This window comes from Lycorma delicatula, chromosome 1 (genome assembly GCF_047948215.1).
Source record: "Lycorma delicatula isolate Av1 chromosome 1, ASM4794821v1, whole genome shotgun sequence".
Lineage (NCBI taxonomy): Eukaryota > Metazoa > Arthropoda > Insecta > Hemiptera > Fulgoridae > Lycorma > Lycorma delicatula.
This window is the reverse complement of record NC_134455.1, coordinates 307,439,181-307,461,065: the sequence shown is the minus strand read 5'-3', so window position 1 is coordinate 307,461,065 and position 21,885 is coordinate 307,439,181. Positions and strand designations below refer to the sequence as shown.

At 31.4% G+C, this 21,885-nt stretch overlaps 1 protein-coding gene across 2 annotated transcripts in view; it reads right to left on the bottom strand.

Annotated features, from left to right (window-relative positions):
* SamDC (S-adenosylmethionine decarboxylase) overlaps window positions 1–21,885 on the bottom strand; it is a 145,210-nt gene that overhangs the window by 31,095 nt on the left and 92,230 nt on the right. For both annotated transcript variants that reach the window (XM_075380895.1, XM_075380904.1), the window contains exons 3-5: window positions 12,130–12,256; window positions 6,838–6,940; window positions 111–325 (exon numbers count right to left, since the gene is read on the bottom strand). In XM_075380895.1, coding sequence (XP_075237010.1) covers window positions 111–325; window positions 6,838–6,940; window positions 12,130–12,256 — 445 coding nt within the window. The remainder of the gene's footprint in view (window positions 1–110; window positions 326–6,837; window positions 6,941–12,129; window positions 12,257–21,885) is intronic.

Sequence of the window (21,885 nt, the reverse complement as noted above, 5' to 3'; positions counted from 1 at the left end):
TAAAATTAATTTTTTTACCAAACAAAGTTAAAAAAATTCCTAAATAATACAGGTAAGTTAAAATTTAGATCCTTCAATATTAATTAATGCTAATTATAACAGTGAAGTACCTGGGTAGCTTCTGCGGCTGAAGAGGATTCAACTCGTGTGAAAATCTGCATGATTTTTGGATCAAGATCAGTCATCAGGACTTCCAATGTTTGGTCCGGATCAACAGGATTATTTAACAGTCGACAATGGTTCTTGTTGTTTTTTGTTGCTGGATTAATGGTGTATAAGTACCAACTGTCTTTGGTGGCACCACCCATACAATATGCAATACCATCTATTAAACATACATTTTAAACATGTAATAAACTCATGTAATAAAGAAACAAGTACAACTGTTAAAATATACAGTATCAATGAAACAGCAATAAAAATATATGATCATATCTGTATATTTTTAGCAGCCATATTTTTTACATAAAGATTATAATTTTTAAACATTTTTTTATAAAAAAAAATTGCCATTAATAACTTTATGAGATACAAACAAATTTATTACAAATTTAACTATTACATAAATTTTACTATTTAAAAACTAATATACGAGGTTGTAAGAAAAGTAATAAGATTGGTTAGCACTGCGAGTGATCTGGCAACGCTGTGTCTACCAGTCTGTGCTAGACCGGTTTGTTCATCCCTTCCACATGCTCAGTACGAGTTTCAACTCTGTTTAGCCAACACAATATTTTTGACAGCGCCATCAGTGAAGTTGTGTTTTTGTTGTTACCAAAATGGAGAATTGGAATTTAGAGTTGTGCAATCAAGTTTTGTGTTAAACTTGGGGAATCCGCGAGTGTTCAACTTCAACATTGAGTGTGTGAGGGTTCTTGTGAGATCAGACCGTCGTTTAACAATAAGAATGATGAGTGAACAGTTAAATTTAAATACTTCACCGTACATCAAATTTTTACAGACGATTTGGACATGTGAAAAGTGTGCAAAATTGGTGGCGAAAAACCTCACAACAGAACAGAAGGAAAATCAAAGAAACGTATGTGTTGATCTTTTTGAGAGGCTTGACAATGACCAAGAAATCTTTTCAATAGTGTGATCATGGGTGATGAATCCTGGATATTTGAGTATGATCCCGAAACAAAGCAGCAAAGCGAAGAGTGGCACACTCTGTCATCTCCTCGACCAAAAAAATGTCAAATGAGCAAATCAAAGAACAAAACCATGCCGATTTGCTTTTTTGACAATAGAGGTATCATGCATAAAGAATTTGTTTCTCCAGGACAAACTTTCAACCAAGTGTTTTACAAAGGTGTCCTTGAAAGGCTCAGGAAAAGAGTGATTCGCGTGAGACCAGACATTACAGACAAGTGGATGCGTTATCATGACAATGCCCCGTGTCACAAGGCCATTTCCATCAGGGAATTTTTAACTTCAAAACACATTCCTATGGTTTCTCAAACCCCCTGTTCACCTGATTTGAGTCCTTGTGACTTTTTCCTTTTCCCAAAATTGAAACATGTCTTAAAAGGACATCATTTTGCAACTCAGAAGAAGATTCAAAAGACTGTGACCGACCAGTTGAAAAGCCCTACCAGCTGAAGCCTTACAGTGCTGCTACCAGGAGTGGGTACGAATCTGCCGGTGTATAGCTGCCAAAGGAAACTATTTTGAAGGGGATAATATTGTTGTTTGAAAAAAATAAAAACTTTGGTAAGTAAAAAGTCAGCCTCATAATTTTTCTCACACACCTCATAGCATATAATCTGATTTTAATATTTTATTATAATGTAGCATTTGTGCAATAAATCCTAAAATTAAGGTCAATCTTCATTCTGTGAACTGATGTGTATTCTTTAACTTAGGTAAGCTATCTCGTATCAGAATCGGAGCAGAATGAAAAAGAATACAGTTTTCCAAAGGACAAAGAAATAAAAAAATAATACAAATATAAATAAAGCTTGGAAGTAGAGATTAAAAATAAGCCTGTTAACACAAATCAGACAATTCATCACTACAGCAAAATAATTTCAAATAAAATCACTACCTGAAGTACAACTTTCGAAAACAAACAAGTTTTTTTGAAATCATAAAAAATATTTCGTTTAATACAGAACTACCACTGGATAATGGAATAATTAACACAGCTGAACGCTCAACATGTAATAATGAAAATAAATACCATTTTGTTGTTAGACAAAATTAATATAAAGATGTATACAAATCCTCTGTCTAGTAATAAAATTTAACAAAAATCACAAAAGAATTGCTCAAACATAACAGAAGGTTCTGTTCTTTAAACATTACATGTCTAAGTTGAAGACATACATATTATTATATTATGTCATATAACATACATATTATTATTAATAAGTTGTACATTAAGGCTTTGGCAATAGCATCAAAAACCTCTTAAACAGACATGGATTTTTAAAACAGTTAAAAACAACAGCTTTCATCGATACATTATAGCTTAATTATGCTCAAGAACAAAAAAAAAATTAAATTGACCAATTATGCCAATTAATTTCCTTTACACAAAGCATCAAGCTGAACAATTTTGTTGGAAACTTCATTGTCACAATTCTAGGAATGGGAAAAGGTTTTTTTTCTTAAGGAGCCTTAAGGAGTTGTTCTCAAGTTGCTTTTCAGTATTTGAAGAATAAAAGTAACCCTTGAGCTCTTCTTTCCAAATTAACTTAAGAGGCTTTTATTGGGATACCCACTTTATCAAAGGTAAAGACATGGAGGACTTTAATAGTTACCATGTTACTGGTATTTGTATGATTAGGTTAGGTTGCTCTACCTATGGAACTGTTTCTTTTTTGTGGTTGTAAAAATAAAAAACCAATAGGGCAAAGGTGTTAAATAAAGCCCCCACATGTAAATTCTTTACATGTGGGGGAGGCCAAAAAATAACTCTTTTAAATGGTTCATTAGGAGTTTTATATGATTTATCTTTCTTATATTGTACAAGTGTACTTTTTTTGACCTCATACACTTACATCCACCTTTGAAAAAATCTTAAAAAATTATCAGTGTTGATGTAGTTTATGGCTTCCAGTATTTTGTTCAGTTGACATCTCTTTCATTTGGCGTTTAAAACCTAGTAAAGGCAGTTACTTTTAAATGGATCTGAATACTAGATTGTGACTACCGATGTTCTTTGGTGGTTGGGTTTCAATTAACCACACATCTCAGGAATCTGTCAACCTGAGATTGTGCAAGACTATACTTCATTTACATTCATACATATCATCCTCATTCATCTTCTGAAGCAATACCTTATGGTGGTTCTGGAGGCTAAACAAAAAAAAAGAGTGTGTAGGAAGAACTTACATATCGCTTTATGCGAATTAACTTCTGCGCATTCTAAGTTATGTAAGCAGGAACGCATTGCTATGATGAAAGATCTAATTACTGTTGATGCATTTAGTTTTCTTCACACACTATTATATAATCTTTCTGACACATGTAAACAAGATTGTTGATTCACAGCTTGTGCAGAGAAACAATTCTTTGGGTACTATAGTAATATTCATCAAGAATGTATATTACATTACTATCACTGAGAGAAAAAGTTAGCTGATGTTTCCTTATTGCTTAGTTACAATCAAAGACAAAAATTCATAACTTACTGCCAGCATGTTTTTAAAGTAATTTTCTTTTTACATTTATGGAGATTAAAGTTTTATCATTAGTCAATACACAATTTTTTTCTGTTACATTAGAGTACTTAATTTTGTTCTTAAAATAACTGATATAAATGGTGATTTATGGCAGTTCTTTGAGGAAAAAATTTTATTTGTAGTTAAAATACAATATGTATGGCTAATTTTATACAATCGTATGTTCTCAGGTTTATTAAGGTATGGATATTATGTAATAGTATCATAGGTGTAATCACGGTGGAACAGGGTGGGGCAAGCGCCCCACCCTGTCCCACCACCAGCCAGGGGGCCAGGATGTTTGTATGATTTATTTAGTGTTGTATAATTACACTAAATAAGGAAGTAATAATAAATATATCACATTCCAATAATTTTGAATAAAGATTGAAAATTGTAATTAGCTACTTTTGCAGCAGTTTTGGTTAATTAGATGGTTTTGAGTTTTGAAATAGTTAATTTTGCAATGAGCTATTAGTTGCAAATATTAAAACTAACTTGTACAAAATATTGAAGGTTTATAAAAAAATGTCATCATTCAATAACAAAAAACAATAAAAGTTAGCTATTAAACAGCGAATGGTTCAAAATCATAAGAGTCCAATTTTTGTTGATTTTCTAACCTAAAATCAGAACCATGTTGGTTGACATTAATTTCATTCTGTACACAGCCACAGCCTGTTAGATTTGACTATTCCATCAGTTTCTTTGCATTTTTATTCCACTTATTCCACTAGTAAACTTTTGTAGAAATGAAAAATATTTACTTTTTCATTTCTAAAAAAGACAAAGAAAAGAAAAGACGTTTCTTTTACAACGAAGTTTCTAGTAGAGAATTGCTTTAATTTTTTGGGGAAGTGTAGTAGTAGTTATTTATTTTCTTTTAAGGAGACAAAAGAGGAAATAACCAGATAAAAGTAGTAGCAAAAGTGAAGGTGCAGAAGAAAAATCGAAGCAGAATGTTGGTGAAAAATCAAATGGATCTTCACTACCATCTGGTTCTGGTGTACAGGTACAAACATACTTTGATAATGATGTGGGTCACTGGCTTGGATGTTCGTTTCGTATGACCTCATCTCAAAAATGGTAGTTTTAAAAAACTGTTGGTCACCAACTCCAAGTTAGACTTTGTTGAGGATGCTGTGGAATTAAAAAGAAAATTCAAATACAGCTGGTAGGCGGATTATGCTCCATGACTGGCGTATTCCAAGAAATTAACGGGCACGTTGTGCATTTACTGTATGTTGTTTCCACCAACTAATGTGCATGGTGTTTTGGGTTCCTTCATAGTGAGGCCCTTTACTTGTTTGTGGATTTCGCGAAATCCACATGTCATCTCATTGGCACAAATCAGTGGCCACATCAGCAAAATGTTTTGTTGTAAATATACCCGTTGATGTACAGCTGATGTCTGTCCACCAGCAAGAAATAGAAACCAACAAGAAAATTGTTGCATCAATAATTTCGACTGTGATGTTTTATGGTACACATGACCTACACCTTTGAGGGACAAAGAAAATCATGAAAGTGTTTTTGAAGACTTGATCAAACTCAATTTTTTTCTATGTGCTCAAAAGAGCACATAGAAAAGGACGCAAAAACTGCCACTTACTAGTCACCACGTATTCAAAATGAAATAATCAGCCTATGTGGCACTGTCATTAGAAGATGACATCGCAACTGATGTAAAGAAAGTATGTGCTTACAGTATCCTGGCAGACAAGAGCAGTGACATATCAGAGAACCTTTCCATTGGGGTTAGATTTATTGATGAAGAAAAGATGATGGTTCGTTAGGAATTTCTAGTTTTTGTAGAGTTGACTGACATGGATGCAAAATCTGTAGCATTAGCAATTAACAATTTTGTAGACAGGACGGCCTTGATCTAGAAAAGTGCATTATACTTTCACTGTGCGAATCATAAACTGATGTTAGTTGTAAATGACTTAAATGAAATAGCAGTGATATGAAATAAGGTCTCTACAATAAAAAAATAAGATTTTGCCCAGAATCAGCCCTGCCCTTCATCGAAAATGCATATCAAATATACCAATGCTCTGTGAAACCCAGTGGTCTCAAAAATATAAAAGTTTTGCCACATTCAAGAATTATTATATGCAAATCGTTACGGTGCTTGAACTATCAATAGACTGTTACAATATAACAAGAAAAACTGCTTTTCAAATGCATTGCACTACTACAAAAACAGGATTCATTGTTAGTGTTTGTCTCATAGCAAAATATTCAGCAATCCTGCAACAGTGGTAAGTGCTCCTCAGTCAACAAGTGTGCACTTACATCAATATGCAAATCACATAAAAAAAATTACAGACGTCATGAGAAAACACTGTGCAAATACAGTTGTTGAAAGTGAAAGTGTTATAGCAGAGGCTGAAACAATCGCCATGCATCTTGGAACAGATTTCAATATGCCGCGAGTCATAATCAGCAGAAACATCATGTAAATCCACCAGCACAGACTCCTAATGAGTTTTGGAGATCATTAATTATTCCATACATATTCTCATTGCTTATGTTGTACCCTTATGTAGTTATGCTTGATATGACATATGAGTATTTTTTTTTAAAAACTACAAGTTACTACAATTTGAACCATTTCCTCCGTGAAGATAACTTTGCTACAACTAATGCTCTTTTTGACTTCTGTATGATGTAAAATAATAATACTACAGCTCATGGAAAAAGGGACAAAAATGGCTGTTTTTATCTGTTGGCAAGTTAGAAAATAGTCTAAGTCTACTAGTGAAGAAAAATTTTGTTTTAAATATTAAAAAAAATATTTTTTGGCCACTACAAGGTAGGTAGTTATGTACCAAATATCATCAAAATCCAAAATAGTAACACAATAAAATTTTTGAAAATTTGTTAAACTAAAATGTAATACTTCATAATTCGTATATTTATATAACTATAATATTAACTGTTCTGTGATATAATCTAATTACATCCTAGCAATTTCAGCATTAAAAGTTTTTTAGAATAAAAAGAAAAAACAATTACCAAATTATCGGACAAATTATAAAATGATATTTTCCATTAAGTTGTTTCCCAAGGCATAGAATACACATAGGAATTTGTTTGTGTGCATGCACAGTCAAGAACTAACACACACCATACTGTTAAAGCAAATAAGAAAGCCACTACTAACCTTCAAAAAAATTGTCAAGAAAAGTTACTTCTTGTTCAAAACTTCTGTACGGATTCTTCTGGAGATCAGGTCTCTTGAAATTTTTGTGCGAGTAGAAAACATCCTAAAAACAAAAAAAAGGTTCTATAATAATGCTTTTATACTTAATTATTTAATAAATTTTAATAATGAAAAAATCTAGTAGAAAAGTAAAAGTTTAGTTAATATACCACATGCGTGCACAATACAGGGTCCAATCATTTATTGTTAGATGTAAATATTTATAAATGTTATATCTACTCCCTTCTGATATATCATGATGTTAATTTCAGGACTTTTCCCTTTAAAATTGAATGAAAAAATACTTCTAAAAAAATTTTTAAATTATACATGCCAACAAAAACTTTTGAAAAGATTTTATAACGGTAATGGTTAATTTTTATGGGTTTTTCAATACTGGATCCATATTTTACCTCATTTTTTCTGTCATTCTTTTCTATCATCACAATGTAACTTTGTTATAAACCAGAAAATTACCAGAACATAGAATAGGAATGAAAAATAGATAGTTACATTTTATTCACGGTATTGTCAAACATGAAAATACCTTTTTATTATACAAGCTTTGTGTGTCCATTGGCATACATTTCCTTTCCTTCTTCTCCTTAAAGCTTCTGATATGACAATTTCTTTGGGAATCACTTGTTTAACTTCTCGGAGAAGTGACCAAGAGTAGTCTCCCATCATATTGGTATTCCAGCAACCCTGGTACAATCTTTCCAAAACTTTGATATCTTAATGAAAACACTCACCTTGCTTCTCACTGAGATCACCCAATTGTCTGGTAAAAAATCAAAGTAACTGTTCAAAAGTGAATCTTCAGGCTCATCAAACTTCCAAAATTTTTAACTTTCCCAGCATGTTGGTTACAACAGAAATACAAGGTTGACTTACAGGAAATGGACGGTTTTCAAATGGGCAGTACAAAGTTAATTTACAAAATAATATTATTTTATTGTTGCACAAATAAAGGTCAAAAAATATTATTTGATTAAAAATAGTCATTTTTTAAAAACTACGTCACTCATGTGGTGGCCATCCATTTCAATACAGGTTTCCAGCCTCTTTAGAAAACCATCCTCAACTCGGTTCAACATGTCTTGTTCAGTGTCAAATGCACCTCTTCTGTAACTGCATCTTTCAAGTCTATTAAATTCTGTAATTTAATAGACTTGTTTATGGTCACAAACTCTGTAGTTTGTGACCATAAACATGTTTTTTCAAATATCTCCACAGGAGGACAAATGCGATGACCTTGGCGGCCACAGTACGTCACCAAAACACAAAATCAACTGACCAGGAAACATGTTTCTCACAACTGCCATCGATGTGCGGGCATTGTGCACTGTGGCACCATCATGTTGAAAAATGTATTCAAAAGGTGAACATAAGTGTTGTGAGTTGACTGTCACCGTGACGCCTTTTTTCTTGAAAAAATACAGCCCGATTACTCCAAAACGAGCAACCGCACACCAAACAGTAACTTTCGTGGAGTGAAGAGGTTTTTCATGAACATTACAGGGATTTTGAAGGGCCCAATAATGAAAGTTTTGTTTGTTTATAGAGCTGTTTAGGTGAAAATGAGCTTGGTCGCTCATTAACAGTATTGCATTAAGATTATCATTAAACAACACTTGAATACACACTGCAAAGTGTTTTATTTGTTCATAGTCCCCCATTTTGAGTTACTGGACCTCCTACATTTTATACGAATGGAAATTCAAATCAAGTCATAAAATCTTCCCCGCACAATCACAGCTAATGTTTAGTTCTCATGCATGTCTGCGTGTAGATCGACTCGGACTCCTGATTAACGCCGCTCTCACTCTGGTGTAGATCCCTTGCCCTACTATCCCATTCACATAAGAAAAACGGAAATTTAGTAAAGCCACTTTGCTAGCTAAGAAGTACACATGACATTCTCAAATCACCAGATATGATCAACCATGAGTGGAATAACCTATTCAACTCATGGTTGATGAGTGGAATAGGAATTTTGAGTGGAATATTTTGATGTAATTTTAAATAAAATTACATCAAAATTTTCATAGCTTTCCTTCTTCATATGCACAGAATGAGCAACAGGTATTGGATGCATAAATGTTACTATTATGTAACAGAGTAGTTTTTAAACTAGTTCTACAAGAATATTATAAAACAGCCTCCATTCCTCCTTTTTATATTCAATTCTGAATTCATGCATCAAATCGGCAATATCTGAGATGTTTACTAAATCAACTTTTTCTTTGAAAAATTGAGAAAATTTCTGATCTCTTCTCCTGTATACATAAATGTTTGTTCCTACTGCCAACAAATTCTTTTCTTTTTTTTTAGTCTGGAGCAAACAGTTTAGGTTTCTCCTTTGCTAAACCCAAATTCCTAAACAAATCATTTAGTTTGGTTTAAGTTAACAACTTAGGTACTAAATCTTTCGTAGTACTTGAAATTCACTATCACCTTGTTCATTTGCAGCAGACTGGGCATCACTAGACATATCCAGAATAACGTCATCAAAAATAAATCTCTTGTGGTTTAGGGACAAGAAAATCTGGACCATGGCCTACGGGCTGAATGGCAGACTAAAGGTTAAAGAAGCTTATCACTTCTTTATTTTTTGAGTTTAAACCAGTAACATCAATGCTACAAAGGTAAGAATTATTATAATGTTTTCTTGGCTCCCTCCACAACACTGGAACAGCAAATCTAAAGTCTTGTTTCTCCTTTCTTGACAGTTTTCTGAGATTTTCAACAAATACATAATATACCTTATGCGGCATCCAGAACTTTCACAACAGAAAGTTTTCACAACCATGACTAGCCAAAAGGTAGAAAAGTGACATTAGGTTAACTGAAACAAAACAAACAGCTTTTGCTTTATTTCAGATATTTCTTTAAATATCGAGTGCTGAAATGTGAAAAGATGGCGGGTGACACAGTAAAAATCACAATAAGGTAAATTCATTCAAAATTTTTTTTCAGTGTTGGACTGTGTTATTTTTTTCACTACCTGGTACAACTCAAAGATTTTAAAGAATAGTTATGGAAATTAAACAGAATTACACAATTTATTGTTCAGAATTTTTATAACTTGTATGAAACATAAATATTGTAAATATTTTGAATTTAGATTTTGTATTTTTCATCCACATAAAATATAAAGTATTAAATATCTATACAATTTTGTTTGACAAACAAATAATAAAACACCAGGTACACTACAAAAAAATGCTCACTTCTTCCTTGATAAAGATAGAACTTCACAATCATTGGCAGTCAACCTACCTAATTGGCATTTTAAATTAAAAATTAAAAAAAAATTGTCTGCACATGATCTTGCACGTAAATGTATATATGCTATAATTATTTATAAGTTGACAATGAGAATATTCTCAAAACACTATAGTGTTATACCAGTTACATGTTTTTGAAGCTCATACAATATTCTTGGAATATTTACATTCTAGGCCATTTGTGGGAAAGAGCATAAAAATGACTATCACCCATAGAACACCATCACTAATGGTAAGCCCTATGACCTAAGGGTCAAGGTCAAGTTGAAGGTCAAATCCATGATCACCTGAGATGTTCCCTCCAATCTGAATAACTTTTGTTCAGGTAATTTTTTTGTATTGTGTGTAGTTCATGAGAAATCGCATGGGGCGATTAAAATTAAACATCTATACATATATACTTTTATATAAACATTTTTTTTATACCAGTAATGCTGAATATTACACAAAGTGTCTTTTCCTTGTGCGACTGTTGTAGAATGCAGAAAGAGAATACAAAAAAAAATGTAATTAAGCAGGAGAGGGATGAAGGCCTCCACGCCTCAAGATTTAAAGAACATAAGGCATATTTTGTAAATTGTAAGGGCTTTATTTTTATTTGTATAATTTATGCTGGAACTTCTCATCAAAAGAGCAAAAGCCTCAGTCCAAAAAAAAAAAAAACAATATTACTGACAAAAGTTGTTTCTAAATGTATGCACTTAAATTGTGGTTCATAAGCAATTTCTGACAAAATGCAAACTAAGCAAGAGATCATTAAAATCTATTAATGAATGAAATTAGGCACGTTCCACAGGGGTATTTTTGAAATATTACAAAGCTCATCTTCTCTTCAGTCACTAAGCAATCCAAAGTTAATAGTTTCATTAAAACTGAATCAATGGTTTTTTTAAAAGAAGTGTAAAAATAGTATAACTTAAAAAAAATGTGAACCTGAATTATAAGAAAATTGGAGAAAAGTTTTAGACTGAAAAATTTTGTGGTACAGGTAGTCTTCTATTTTAATAACATAAAGAACATCAAAATTAGTCTGTGACTTGTCAAAAAGCTACATGGAAAATAACATTCGGATAAATAAGAATAAAGATGAGAAGGTGTGACTGATAGATGTTCAATTCAAACAAGCAGTGACTACTCAAGAAAATTGATAAAGACAAAACCAAATACAAAACAATAACTATTGAGCTTACTTGTAAAATAATGATTTATAATCTAATAAAATATATTATATAGCGACTACAATCTTATTTTGAAGAAATTAATTACAACATCTGATGCGACATTGGATTTTCATAATATAATAAACAGTCTTGATAGACCAGCTTATTGGAACAATAGTTTAGCACAAACTCAGCCACCCATGTATACTACGTAGACTGCAAAACTTCAAATAAAATCATGCAAAAATACAGAAACATTTTATATTATTTAAATTTTTTCTTCCTCAGAGTTCAAACATTGAACACAGAAATAAAAGATTGAGACAGAAGTAACCAGTATTGACTTTTTACTTCATGTAATAAAATGAGGTTATATCAAACCAGTCTATACAGTTTAAACTAGTCACTTGCTGACTATTCATTCCAGTGGAATGGAATAGCATTACTTATTGGAAATCTGAACCTATCATTACACACCTGTACATTACATACAGAAAAACCAGTAAGTATTTAGATCATAAACATTTCTGCAACCAATAATACTTTTTTACTATTCATTAAAAACTTAATAAAACTGAAAATTAAATTATATAGATGTATAAAAATTATAAATAAAAAAATTTATAATAAGAATTAAAAAAGATCAATAATTATTATACAAGAGAAATTACAACCACGATTCACTAGAATCTATATAATACATCTTGCTTATTATAACATTGGATTTCCAACATCAATTAAATACACTGCACTGAAAAGTAATTTAAGGAAAAAATAATAATAATACAAACAATTTAAATTACCTCAACTTCATTGAAGCCAGCATACTGTTTTACAAGAAGAAGGAGTGGTTCTAAACACTGCAACGGTGTAGTATTTCCACAAGTCTTGAGGATGAATCTTCTCTTTGAGATAAACATGCTGCTTTCACTGTAACAAACAAACATAAACACAATTAAAACTGGACATTATAGCCAAAGGGAACATCTAATATCAGGGAAAGCTAGCCATGATGTACATTCCTGATATAATTATGTTACACAAATAGGAGTAATTAAAATTAACATTGATGATATAATATTAAAATTGATATAATAATATTTTAAATAATTTTGCTGAATTGAACAACTTAAATTTTATAGTGAAAAAGAATAAGCAAACGTTTTTTAACTATACAGTTACATAGCATTCAGTTTTTTCTTAAATCCCAATAAATTTGGGCTAACGTTTTATCATAAAACGATTATCTTATAAATCCATACTTATAAAAAAAAAATAAATTACAAAGGGAAAAGTTGCAATGGTAAAAAAAAAAACATATTATAATGTTAAGTAGTATATAATAAAATGTAGTTATGCATTTGCTTTAACTACATGTGTAATTTTTAACTATAAATCCTATCCTACTAAAGAGGCATTTGTATGTGTGTCTGTCTGTAGATGCCCTTAGCTGAGAACATGCTTACATGATCAAACTTACTGCCCGACAAAAAAATCATAAGTTTTTTCTTATATGTTTATGAACAATAAATAACAATAGTAATAATAATTATAAAATAATAAATTTTACTACCGTAATTCATTCATTCAATATCGTAGCAGATCTTAAAACAAACTATTTTCGATGCAAATAAATCGATACGGAAAATACTATTGATTATCCATTTAGAATCTTATGTATGATTTTTTTTTTGGCCTTGTAGTTACAATTAAACATACATATAGGCAAAGCACGTAGGCCAAATCAAATGATAACTATAAAGGTCAAAATTAGAGAAACAATAATGGTCAAAATTAGAATTTTGAATCATATTTATCCTCCTTAGTGATTTATTGATTTTGAAGCCAACTTTTCTTTTGTTATTGTGTCAAGAAAGGTTATTTTTGTATTACTGTAATTTGTTTTGTAAACTGAATATACAGATAAATAATTAAATTTATATTTAAGGTTGTAGTTCTCGTATTGAGTGAATTCCATATGGATCTTGATGAAAATGTTGAGTCAGCAATCTTTAAAAGATGCCTAAACCGATCTAAACAAAATTTAATTCAGAAGATTTACTGATATTGTTTCACTTTTACTTTTCAATTTTCATCATTAAAAAAAAAGAAGCATTTTTACAGATAAGGTAATCAATTCTAGATACCTAATAATCCCATTCCGAGAAGCCGTCCGCCAGGGCAACCCGCTCGGAAAGCCTAGCTGCGGAGTCGTGCCGAAGGCACTCTCTGCTGATAGTATTATAATAAAAGCATTGAAAGAAAATAACGTTAAAAGAAAAATCAAATTATTATTATTTCAATTCAAATTTGTTTTCATATTGCTAGTAAATTAACCTCTGCATATTTCATTCTCTGTACTTTAGTAAGAAAACTGGATGAATTCATGTTGTATAATAAATTTCATTATAGAAACAAAATAAAATTATTTTGTTAAAATTAATTAAACATAGTAATTTTAAGTTCTTTTTCTTATTTCTTGGGTACTTTCACAAAGATCTCTACATAGATCTATCTATCTAATCTAATCTAATCTACAGATTAATTAAAAATATGATAAAATTTTAAAAACCAGAGGTATAAAAGTTTAATTAAATACTAAAATTAATATTATATTTGATTAATCTGATACAAATAAAAATATTCAGGAGACCCAGATCTCTGCAAAAGTACAATGGAGAAGATGAAAAATAAAAATCTGATGTTGACGCCACATGACTTCCTTGTACGCCTATTAAATTAAATTACACATACAGATTTTTTGCTGCGCTTTATTTAAATTTATTTCATTTGAAAGTGAGATACGATCCTCCAATTCTTTAATAAAATGGACGATTACACAACTGCTGAAATATAAGTTTTTATTAGCATCAAATACTTATACAATTATTAATTCAACAATCCCGCATGAAATAATAGGATAGAGTAAAAGTCCCTTTATTACTCGTATTATTAGATCAGTATTATTCGTGAGTTGCTGATTAAGTTTTAGATTTCTGGTGTATCATATAAATAAAAGTTAATAATAATTAAACTATTCCGTTTAGTGAACTCTTGTTTACTGGTTACAAATGTTAGTTTCGACCTTACGGCGTAAAATATTCAGTTTTTATTACTGGATTATTTGGTAAATAATCAAAAATGAAAAGAGAAACAATCATAAAGAGGAAGAAAATGTTAAAACCAAAGAAAGATAAAAAGATTAAGAGAGGATGATGAATATAGAGAGAAAATTTTAAAACTACAGAACGTGTATACAAATTAAGATCACAAGAATTATTTCAAACCGAAGAACGATTAAATGATTGGCAACAAAAAACAAACGAAATGATGAATTCCGACTTAGGGAGAATATTGTCCGACCTTATCAGAGAAGTAATGAACTAAAAGACACGAATTTTTTGCAATTTATCAAAGATCGAGCATTTATGCCTCGGTGTATATATAGTTACTGTAAGGGTCCATTTTTCAGTCACTTCATAGATAACTTCAATGTAGATAAAATTAAACAGAAATTCCAGAATAATTAAATAAAATTAAACAGGAATTACACTAGAAAATACAAAAATAATACGATTCTAAACAAAATTTTTTAATTAATATTAAATAATCAGATGTTTCACCAAATTTATTACATGGATACATATGTAATAATGCCAATTAAATTACATACACATTTTTAAAAGAACATAAAATTTTATTTCACTAACTTCTGATTTTTTAATTTTTTCTTTTACTGTTATTACTGAATAATTATATTTGTAAACATTTTTTTACAATCACAAGTTAATAATTATTAATAAATCAATATATTTAAAATATTAAAAAAAAATTTAATAGATTAAAAACAATTAAAAACAGATTAAAGAAAACAGTTAAAAAAGACTTCGAACATCGGTTTGAAGTGTATTAGAACCGATGTGCCCCTTCCCTTGTAGGATTCAAATATTTCATTTATTAAAATTTTATTTGGCTATAACTCTGGAACCAATGAAAATAAGTACCACTTATGATACAACGTTGAAAAGCTCTCATCATGCGGGCTTATTACTGCAATTAAGAAAAAGTCCAAAATCCATTTTTTGGGAATTTTGGGCTTTTTTGGATTGCAATCAAAAGGGGAGGTGCGCAACTAGATATTACAACAGTCCTAAATCCAAAATTTCAACAAAATACAGCTAAGCGTTCTTGGGTTATGCGATACACATACGTACGTCCGTACAGACGTCACGCTGAAACTAGTCAAAATGGATTCAGGGATGGTCAAAATGGATATTTCCGTTTAAATCTAAACCGAAATTTTTCGCGATCACAATACTTCCTTTACTTCGTACAAGGAAGTAAAAGGCAGAGAGTGAAACAACCTTCTAATTAATTTTAGCAAAATACCATCTAACGGGTGGAGCAGAGGAAAAGCATGTTTTTTAGCCGCTATTACTCAGCGGTGAATGGGGGCACAGACCTTCGGTGACCTCTGGCGGACAGCTCAGACTACGTAGTTTCAGTCGTTATGAAGCGTTGGAACGTAGAATGTTGTGTTTTATGTCAAGCAGATTTTTTAGAAATAATAATTCTGGGGTCACGGTTCAACGTCTTTCCTGTCGAATTTTTATGTCAAACGAGGTGCAGTCCCAGATCAAAACACTATACTCTGAAGAGTTATGACATTTAGAAGTACTGTATCTATGATGAAGAAAAAGCCACCTGGCACTCCCCGTTCAGTCCCAACTCCGGAAAACGTAGACAAAGTGAGAAGGGCAGTTCTTGCTAAACCGAAACAGTCCGCTTGGCGACAGCCTCGCGCGCTGATGTCACTGTAACTTCGGTTCCTCCCTCTTCAAAAAAGTAAGGACCAACAATCCCTATCACGGAGACACCGCACCACATTATTACTTTTGAGCAGTGGAGCGGTTTTTGGTGTAGTTCACGTGGTTCTCCGACACCCAGTACAGACAGTTCTGTACATTAACATAGCCATCCCCACTTGGAAATGGGCTTTGTCACTCATCATTATTAGGGAATTTGCAACTTCCGTAAGAATGGCGTTCATACCACATTCTTTGTGTTGAACAAATTCCCTTTCAGTTAGCTGTTGGACGATCATTATTTTGTACGGGTGAAGTTTGAGTTTACCGTGTAGGATGCGATGAAGCGAACGACGTGACATACCTAGCGCTACAGGCTGTCGCCAAGCGGACTATTTCGGTCTAGCAAGAACTGCCCTTCTCACTTTGTCTACGTTTTCCGGAGTTGTGACTGAACGGGAAGTGCCAGGTAGTTTTTTCTTCATCATAGATCCAGTACTTCTAAATGCCACAACTCTTGCTTCTGCCACAACTCGTTCGCAACAGACTTATTTACATAAATTTTCTCAGAATGAAGTCTCTAAAAAATTAACTAGATTTTTGATTTATTGGCAAATTAAAAAAAGTTATTTTATTCTACACCTAAAAGTGTATTTTCCGAAATAACGTTTTCGTGTATTACCCAGTTTTTCTTAACACCTACGTGAGACAGAGGTTTGGGCACACGTTTATTCAATTTCTTAGATAGAAAACCATAAGGAAACGCCAAATTTACCCTCGATTTGTACCCCAAGAATTTTAGTACGGTTTAATTTCACAGAGGGGGCAGAAAGCAGGGTTTATTTCGCGAGCCGACACTCGCTAACCAACCGTTTTCTGACCTATGTTTTTGTAACCTTTTTCTTATTTTTGGTCATGGAATCATCTCCCGAGAGATTGCCGTGCAATTGGGAATCATCTTTATATGGATATGTATATGAATATATATATATATATATATACACGAGGGTTATTTTTTTCAAGGTCCGATCGGTCGCGAAATAAAAACCCGCGCAAAAATCGGATGAACCTTTGCGCAGCGTCTCTAGTATGGTCTTCAATCACGCCGCGTCACTTCGTTTAGTTCTGAACACGCAGCTAGCACGTAAACATGTCTACAACAATAACAATTCTTGCCAAGTGTGAAGTGCGTGCGGTAATTCGATTTCTTCAGGCTAAGGGGTATAATGCAGCTGAAATTCATCGACGAATAAGTAATGTGTACGGTGAAACTTCAATGAGCGATAGCAAACTGCGACAATGGTGTAGGAACTTTAAAGCAGGACGTACAGATATTCATGATGCAGGCGGTCAGGGAAGGAAGCGAGTGTCAACCGATGATCTCGTTGAGCGAGTGGATGAGGCAATTCGAGAAAATCGTCGGTTCACAATTTCTGTATTGAGTGATTCGTTTCCTGAAATTTCAAGGTCAGCTCTCTACACCATTGTGAGTAAAAGTCTTCAAACAGCAAAATGTGAGCGAGATGGGTTTCCTAGATGCTGTCCGACCATCACAAAACAATGACAATGGACGCCTTCCTAACGTTTCTCCCAGCGCTACCACAATAAAAGAGAAACTTGTTTGAACAAAATTGTCACAGGGGACGAGACACGGGTACATTTCGAAACTGAAGAAACAAAAAACAGTGCATGCATTCTCATTCTCCCAGTAAGCCAAACAAGTTCAAGCGAACCTTCTCCAACAGAAAGCGTATGGCTACTGTGTTCTGGGACCAGAATGGAGTTCTCTTGGTGGAATTCATGGAACGTGGCACGACAATCACTGCAGCCTCATACTGCGTGACTCTTCAACGCCTACGAAGGGCAATTCAGAATAAGCGGAGAGGAATGTTGTCATAAGGCATTGTCTTTCTCTATGACGATGCTCGGCCGCACACTGCAGCAACAAAGAAGCTCCTGCAGCGTTTTCGTTGGGAAGTGTTTGATCACCACCATGATCAACACTTCATAGAAAAATGGCTGAAAACACAGGCGGCTCCGTTCTATGACGAGGGTATTGGAAAGTTGGTACCACGCTACGACAAATGTCTAAATCGGAGTGGCGACTATATAAGTACTTGTTACAAATAAAACATTTTTTATTTTCACTGTGGTTTTAATTTCGTGACCTTGAAAAAAATAACCCTCGTGTATATAACTGATGCACATACACTGATACATACTGATGCACATAACAGATTTAACCTTCAAAAAAATCCTTAAAATAATAATGACAAACCCTACACTTCTCTTTCATTACGAAGGAAGATTATCTTATTCAACTATTTTTTTAACATAAATACACATTAATATTTAATTAATATAAATTCAAAACCTTTAATAATACACGTCAATAATCAATTCTAAAAATTAATTCACTCAGTATGTTCCAGGAAAGCAAGAGGTCTTGACGTTTGAAAATAAATACTAAGTATCCATTTTTCAAGAATTTAAAAGACATTTATTGGAAAAATGTTAACAGAAGGCATTTTTTATGATTATGAGGAGGTACAAATAATGGTTAAATCAACTCATTCCAAATAAAATTATATTTACCAGTAAACATTTTACATTGTGCTATCTGTAAATAGTAAGCATTCACTTAATATATTTCAATTTTATAGTAACATTAATGTTGTTTAATTTAATTTTGTAATAAAAAAATAATAACAATAAATCAAACAAAATACCTTAATGAGGAATAATAAAGAACAAAACAATAATTACAAAAATAAAAAGATGAATAAATAATTAAAAAAGATATTTTAATAAATTCGAATAACTAAACACCGGGTTCGAATCCCAATCAAGCATGACATTTTTTATACTCTAAAAAAATTCCTTTTCCATATTCCACATACAAGCTTCAAAGCTCCTGCGTAATTTCATCAACAAAAAAAAATAAATAAAAAATAAAAGTAATTAAATATCAGTCGCTGATGTAAGATTTTACTGAAATGAACAAGTCTATTCAAAATGGATTAAAGAAATTGGTGGATTTGTTAGTCTGCATGACCATGCTTTTCATGACCAATAATAATAATAATAAGAGTTAAATGGAAATCTGTGATTGTCAAGATGGAAATCTTGGAAATCTGTGATTGTCAAGAAATCACATAAACAGAAAACCATCTTTTTATTCACAAAATTTTATATTATGAATATTCTATGTAGATTCTCAGTAAAAAGTAATAATCACGAAAAACTTATTTTTTTCTTTAACATAAAAATCATAATCTTACGTAAATTATGCTAGTAATTAAGATATAAATTCAATCGGTTAACATCTTCATATGGTTTTTAAATATATATTAATTAACTGTAGTAAACTATCAATAATTTCAAAACGTAGAGCTATCAATCCACTTATTTACATTTAATTTATAACACATATTTCATAATCGATTACAATAAATATTTCGACAAAAAAATTACCAAAATTTATTTGGTAATAAATTTATTTTTAACTTAATAATTATATTATGTAACTGACATCATTCACCATTTGATTTAATTCTATTTTGTTTAGAAGGGTCTACAATAAATTATATCAGTTAAACAGAATTAATTGATGGCAATGACCATTACTATTAACTATGCTTAAATATAGACTTATATAAATGTGTTTCAACAGATACAAGACAGTCTGTCTACAAGACAATTATCATTGCCTTGAACTTAATCAATTATTAATAATAATATATATATATTGAAGTTAAAAGTTTACTGCAGCGCTATTTGATTGATCAAGAGTTCACTTGATTTGCATCTTTACTTCCTTATAAGTAAAATAGGGAATAAATTCTTATTCTTGGTATTAAGAAAGATACAAAATTTTCGGGACATTATGAGTTTTAATCTAAAATACACCTTTAAAAATTGTTTGAAAAATAATGTTTTCAACAATTAAAATTATTTTCCTAAGATGGAATGAATAATACATACACATACAACAAAGGATTTTTTACTTGATAATTTTTATTTTTTACATATAAATAGCTTTACTCAGAAAGAATTTAAATGTTAAAAACAACGTTGTTGTCATTAAAATTCTTTGCTTAACAGCATAATGAAATCTGATAACACTGTAAAACAAAAATTATAAATGATAAGCTTTTAAATTGTAAAAGTTTCTTTCAAAGGACTTCAGAACTAATTATCAGCACCTTCCCCAGTAGAGTTTCTGCTAACAGTACTCAACCGAGAAAGGTGCTGCTCATAATTAGCTTAAATCACGCCTCTAAGGAATAATTCCATTAATTAAAGAAAGTCATGAATCATTTTAAAAATATTTGTTAGCGTTTGAAATTAATCGCCGCTATTAATAAACTATCAACAGTGTGATTAAGAACAGATGCCCTGCAAATTAGTATGGTACTGAGGCGACGAAAGAAAAATTTTATTTCTAAATCGCTTGCATCATACAGAACATCTCAATCTGTTTTAAAAATTATAAAATCATTATTTTTTTCTACTTCCCCAGCTCCAAAATCACTTTCAAATATTTTTTTTTTATTTTCCTACATTTACTATGTTAATGGACATGAAGAAACTAAAAAAACAATCGAATAAAGAATGTACAACTAATAAAAATTTACATAAGATTTCTTTTCTTGGGAAGAAGATTATGAGTTATAATGAAATTTTATTGTATTATTACTAAACGTTTGTTAAATACTCATAAAAGTTTTGAAAAACTCCAAAAATCGATATTTTTAAACTTTGATCAGCTACCTATTACTGCTACGCCTAGTGTTGTATACCAACGTTCGAGATATCGGTGCAAGCCGACTATCGAATCGAGGGTTAGAGTGATGGTGTGGATAGTTTTATCAAGGTTCTTTTTCAATGTTCCTATCGTAATTATTCATTGTATTTCAATAAATAAATATTGTTCTATAATTTGAAAACGCGCGTGATTATTTAAAAAGAGACATAACTCCTAGGAGGACATTAAAAAAAATTCATTATAAAATATCCTACCCTACTAAAAGGCATTTATATGTGTGTGCGTCCCCCAAGGTGACAACATGCTTACATGATTGAACATATTGCCTGAAAAATTCATAATTTTTTTTTTTAATGCTTATAAACAATAAATAACAACAGTAATAATAATTATAAAATTTAATAAATTTTAGTAACGTATTTCATTCATTAAATATCGTAGCAGATTTTAAAACAAAACTACTTTAGATACAAATAAATCGATACTGAAAATACTATATTGATTATCCATTTAGAATCGTATATTTGATTTTTTGGGGGCCTTTAGTTACAATTAAACATACATAAAGGCAAAACACGTGGGACAAATCAAATGGTAAACAATAAAGATCAAAATTAGAGGAATTTTGAATCTTATATATCCTAGTTGGCGATTTATTGATTTTGAAGCCAACTTTTCTTTTGTTATTGTGTCAAGGAAGGTTAGTTAGGTTTTCGATCATTTATTTCGCAAATTGAATATAATATACAAATAATAAATTAATTAGTTTAATTTATATTTAAGTTTCCATCTCCCGCATTGAGTGAATTTGCACATGGATCTTGATTAAAATGTTGAATGCAGTTTTTAAAGATGCCTAAACCGGTCTAAATCAAATTTGATTGGAAAGACTTGATGATATTTTTTCGTTTTTACTTGATCAATACTTATGTCAAAAAAAAAATTTATACAAGAGGAAATCAATTTTGGATATCTATCATCCCATT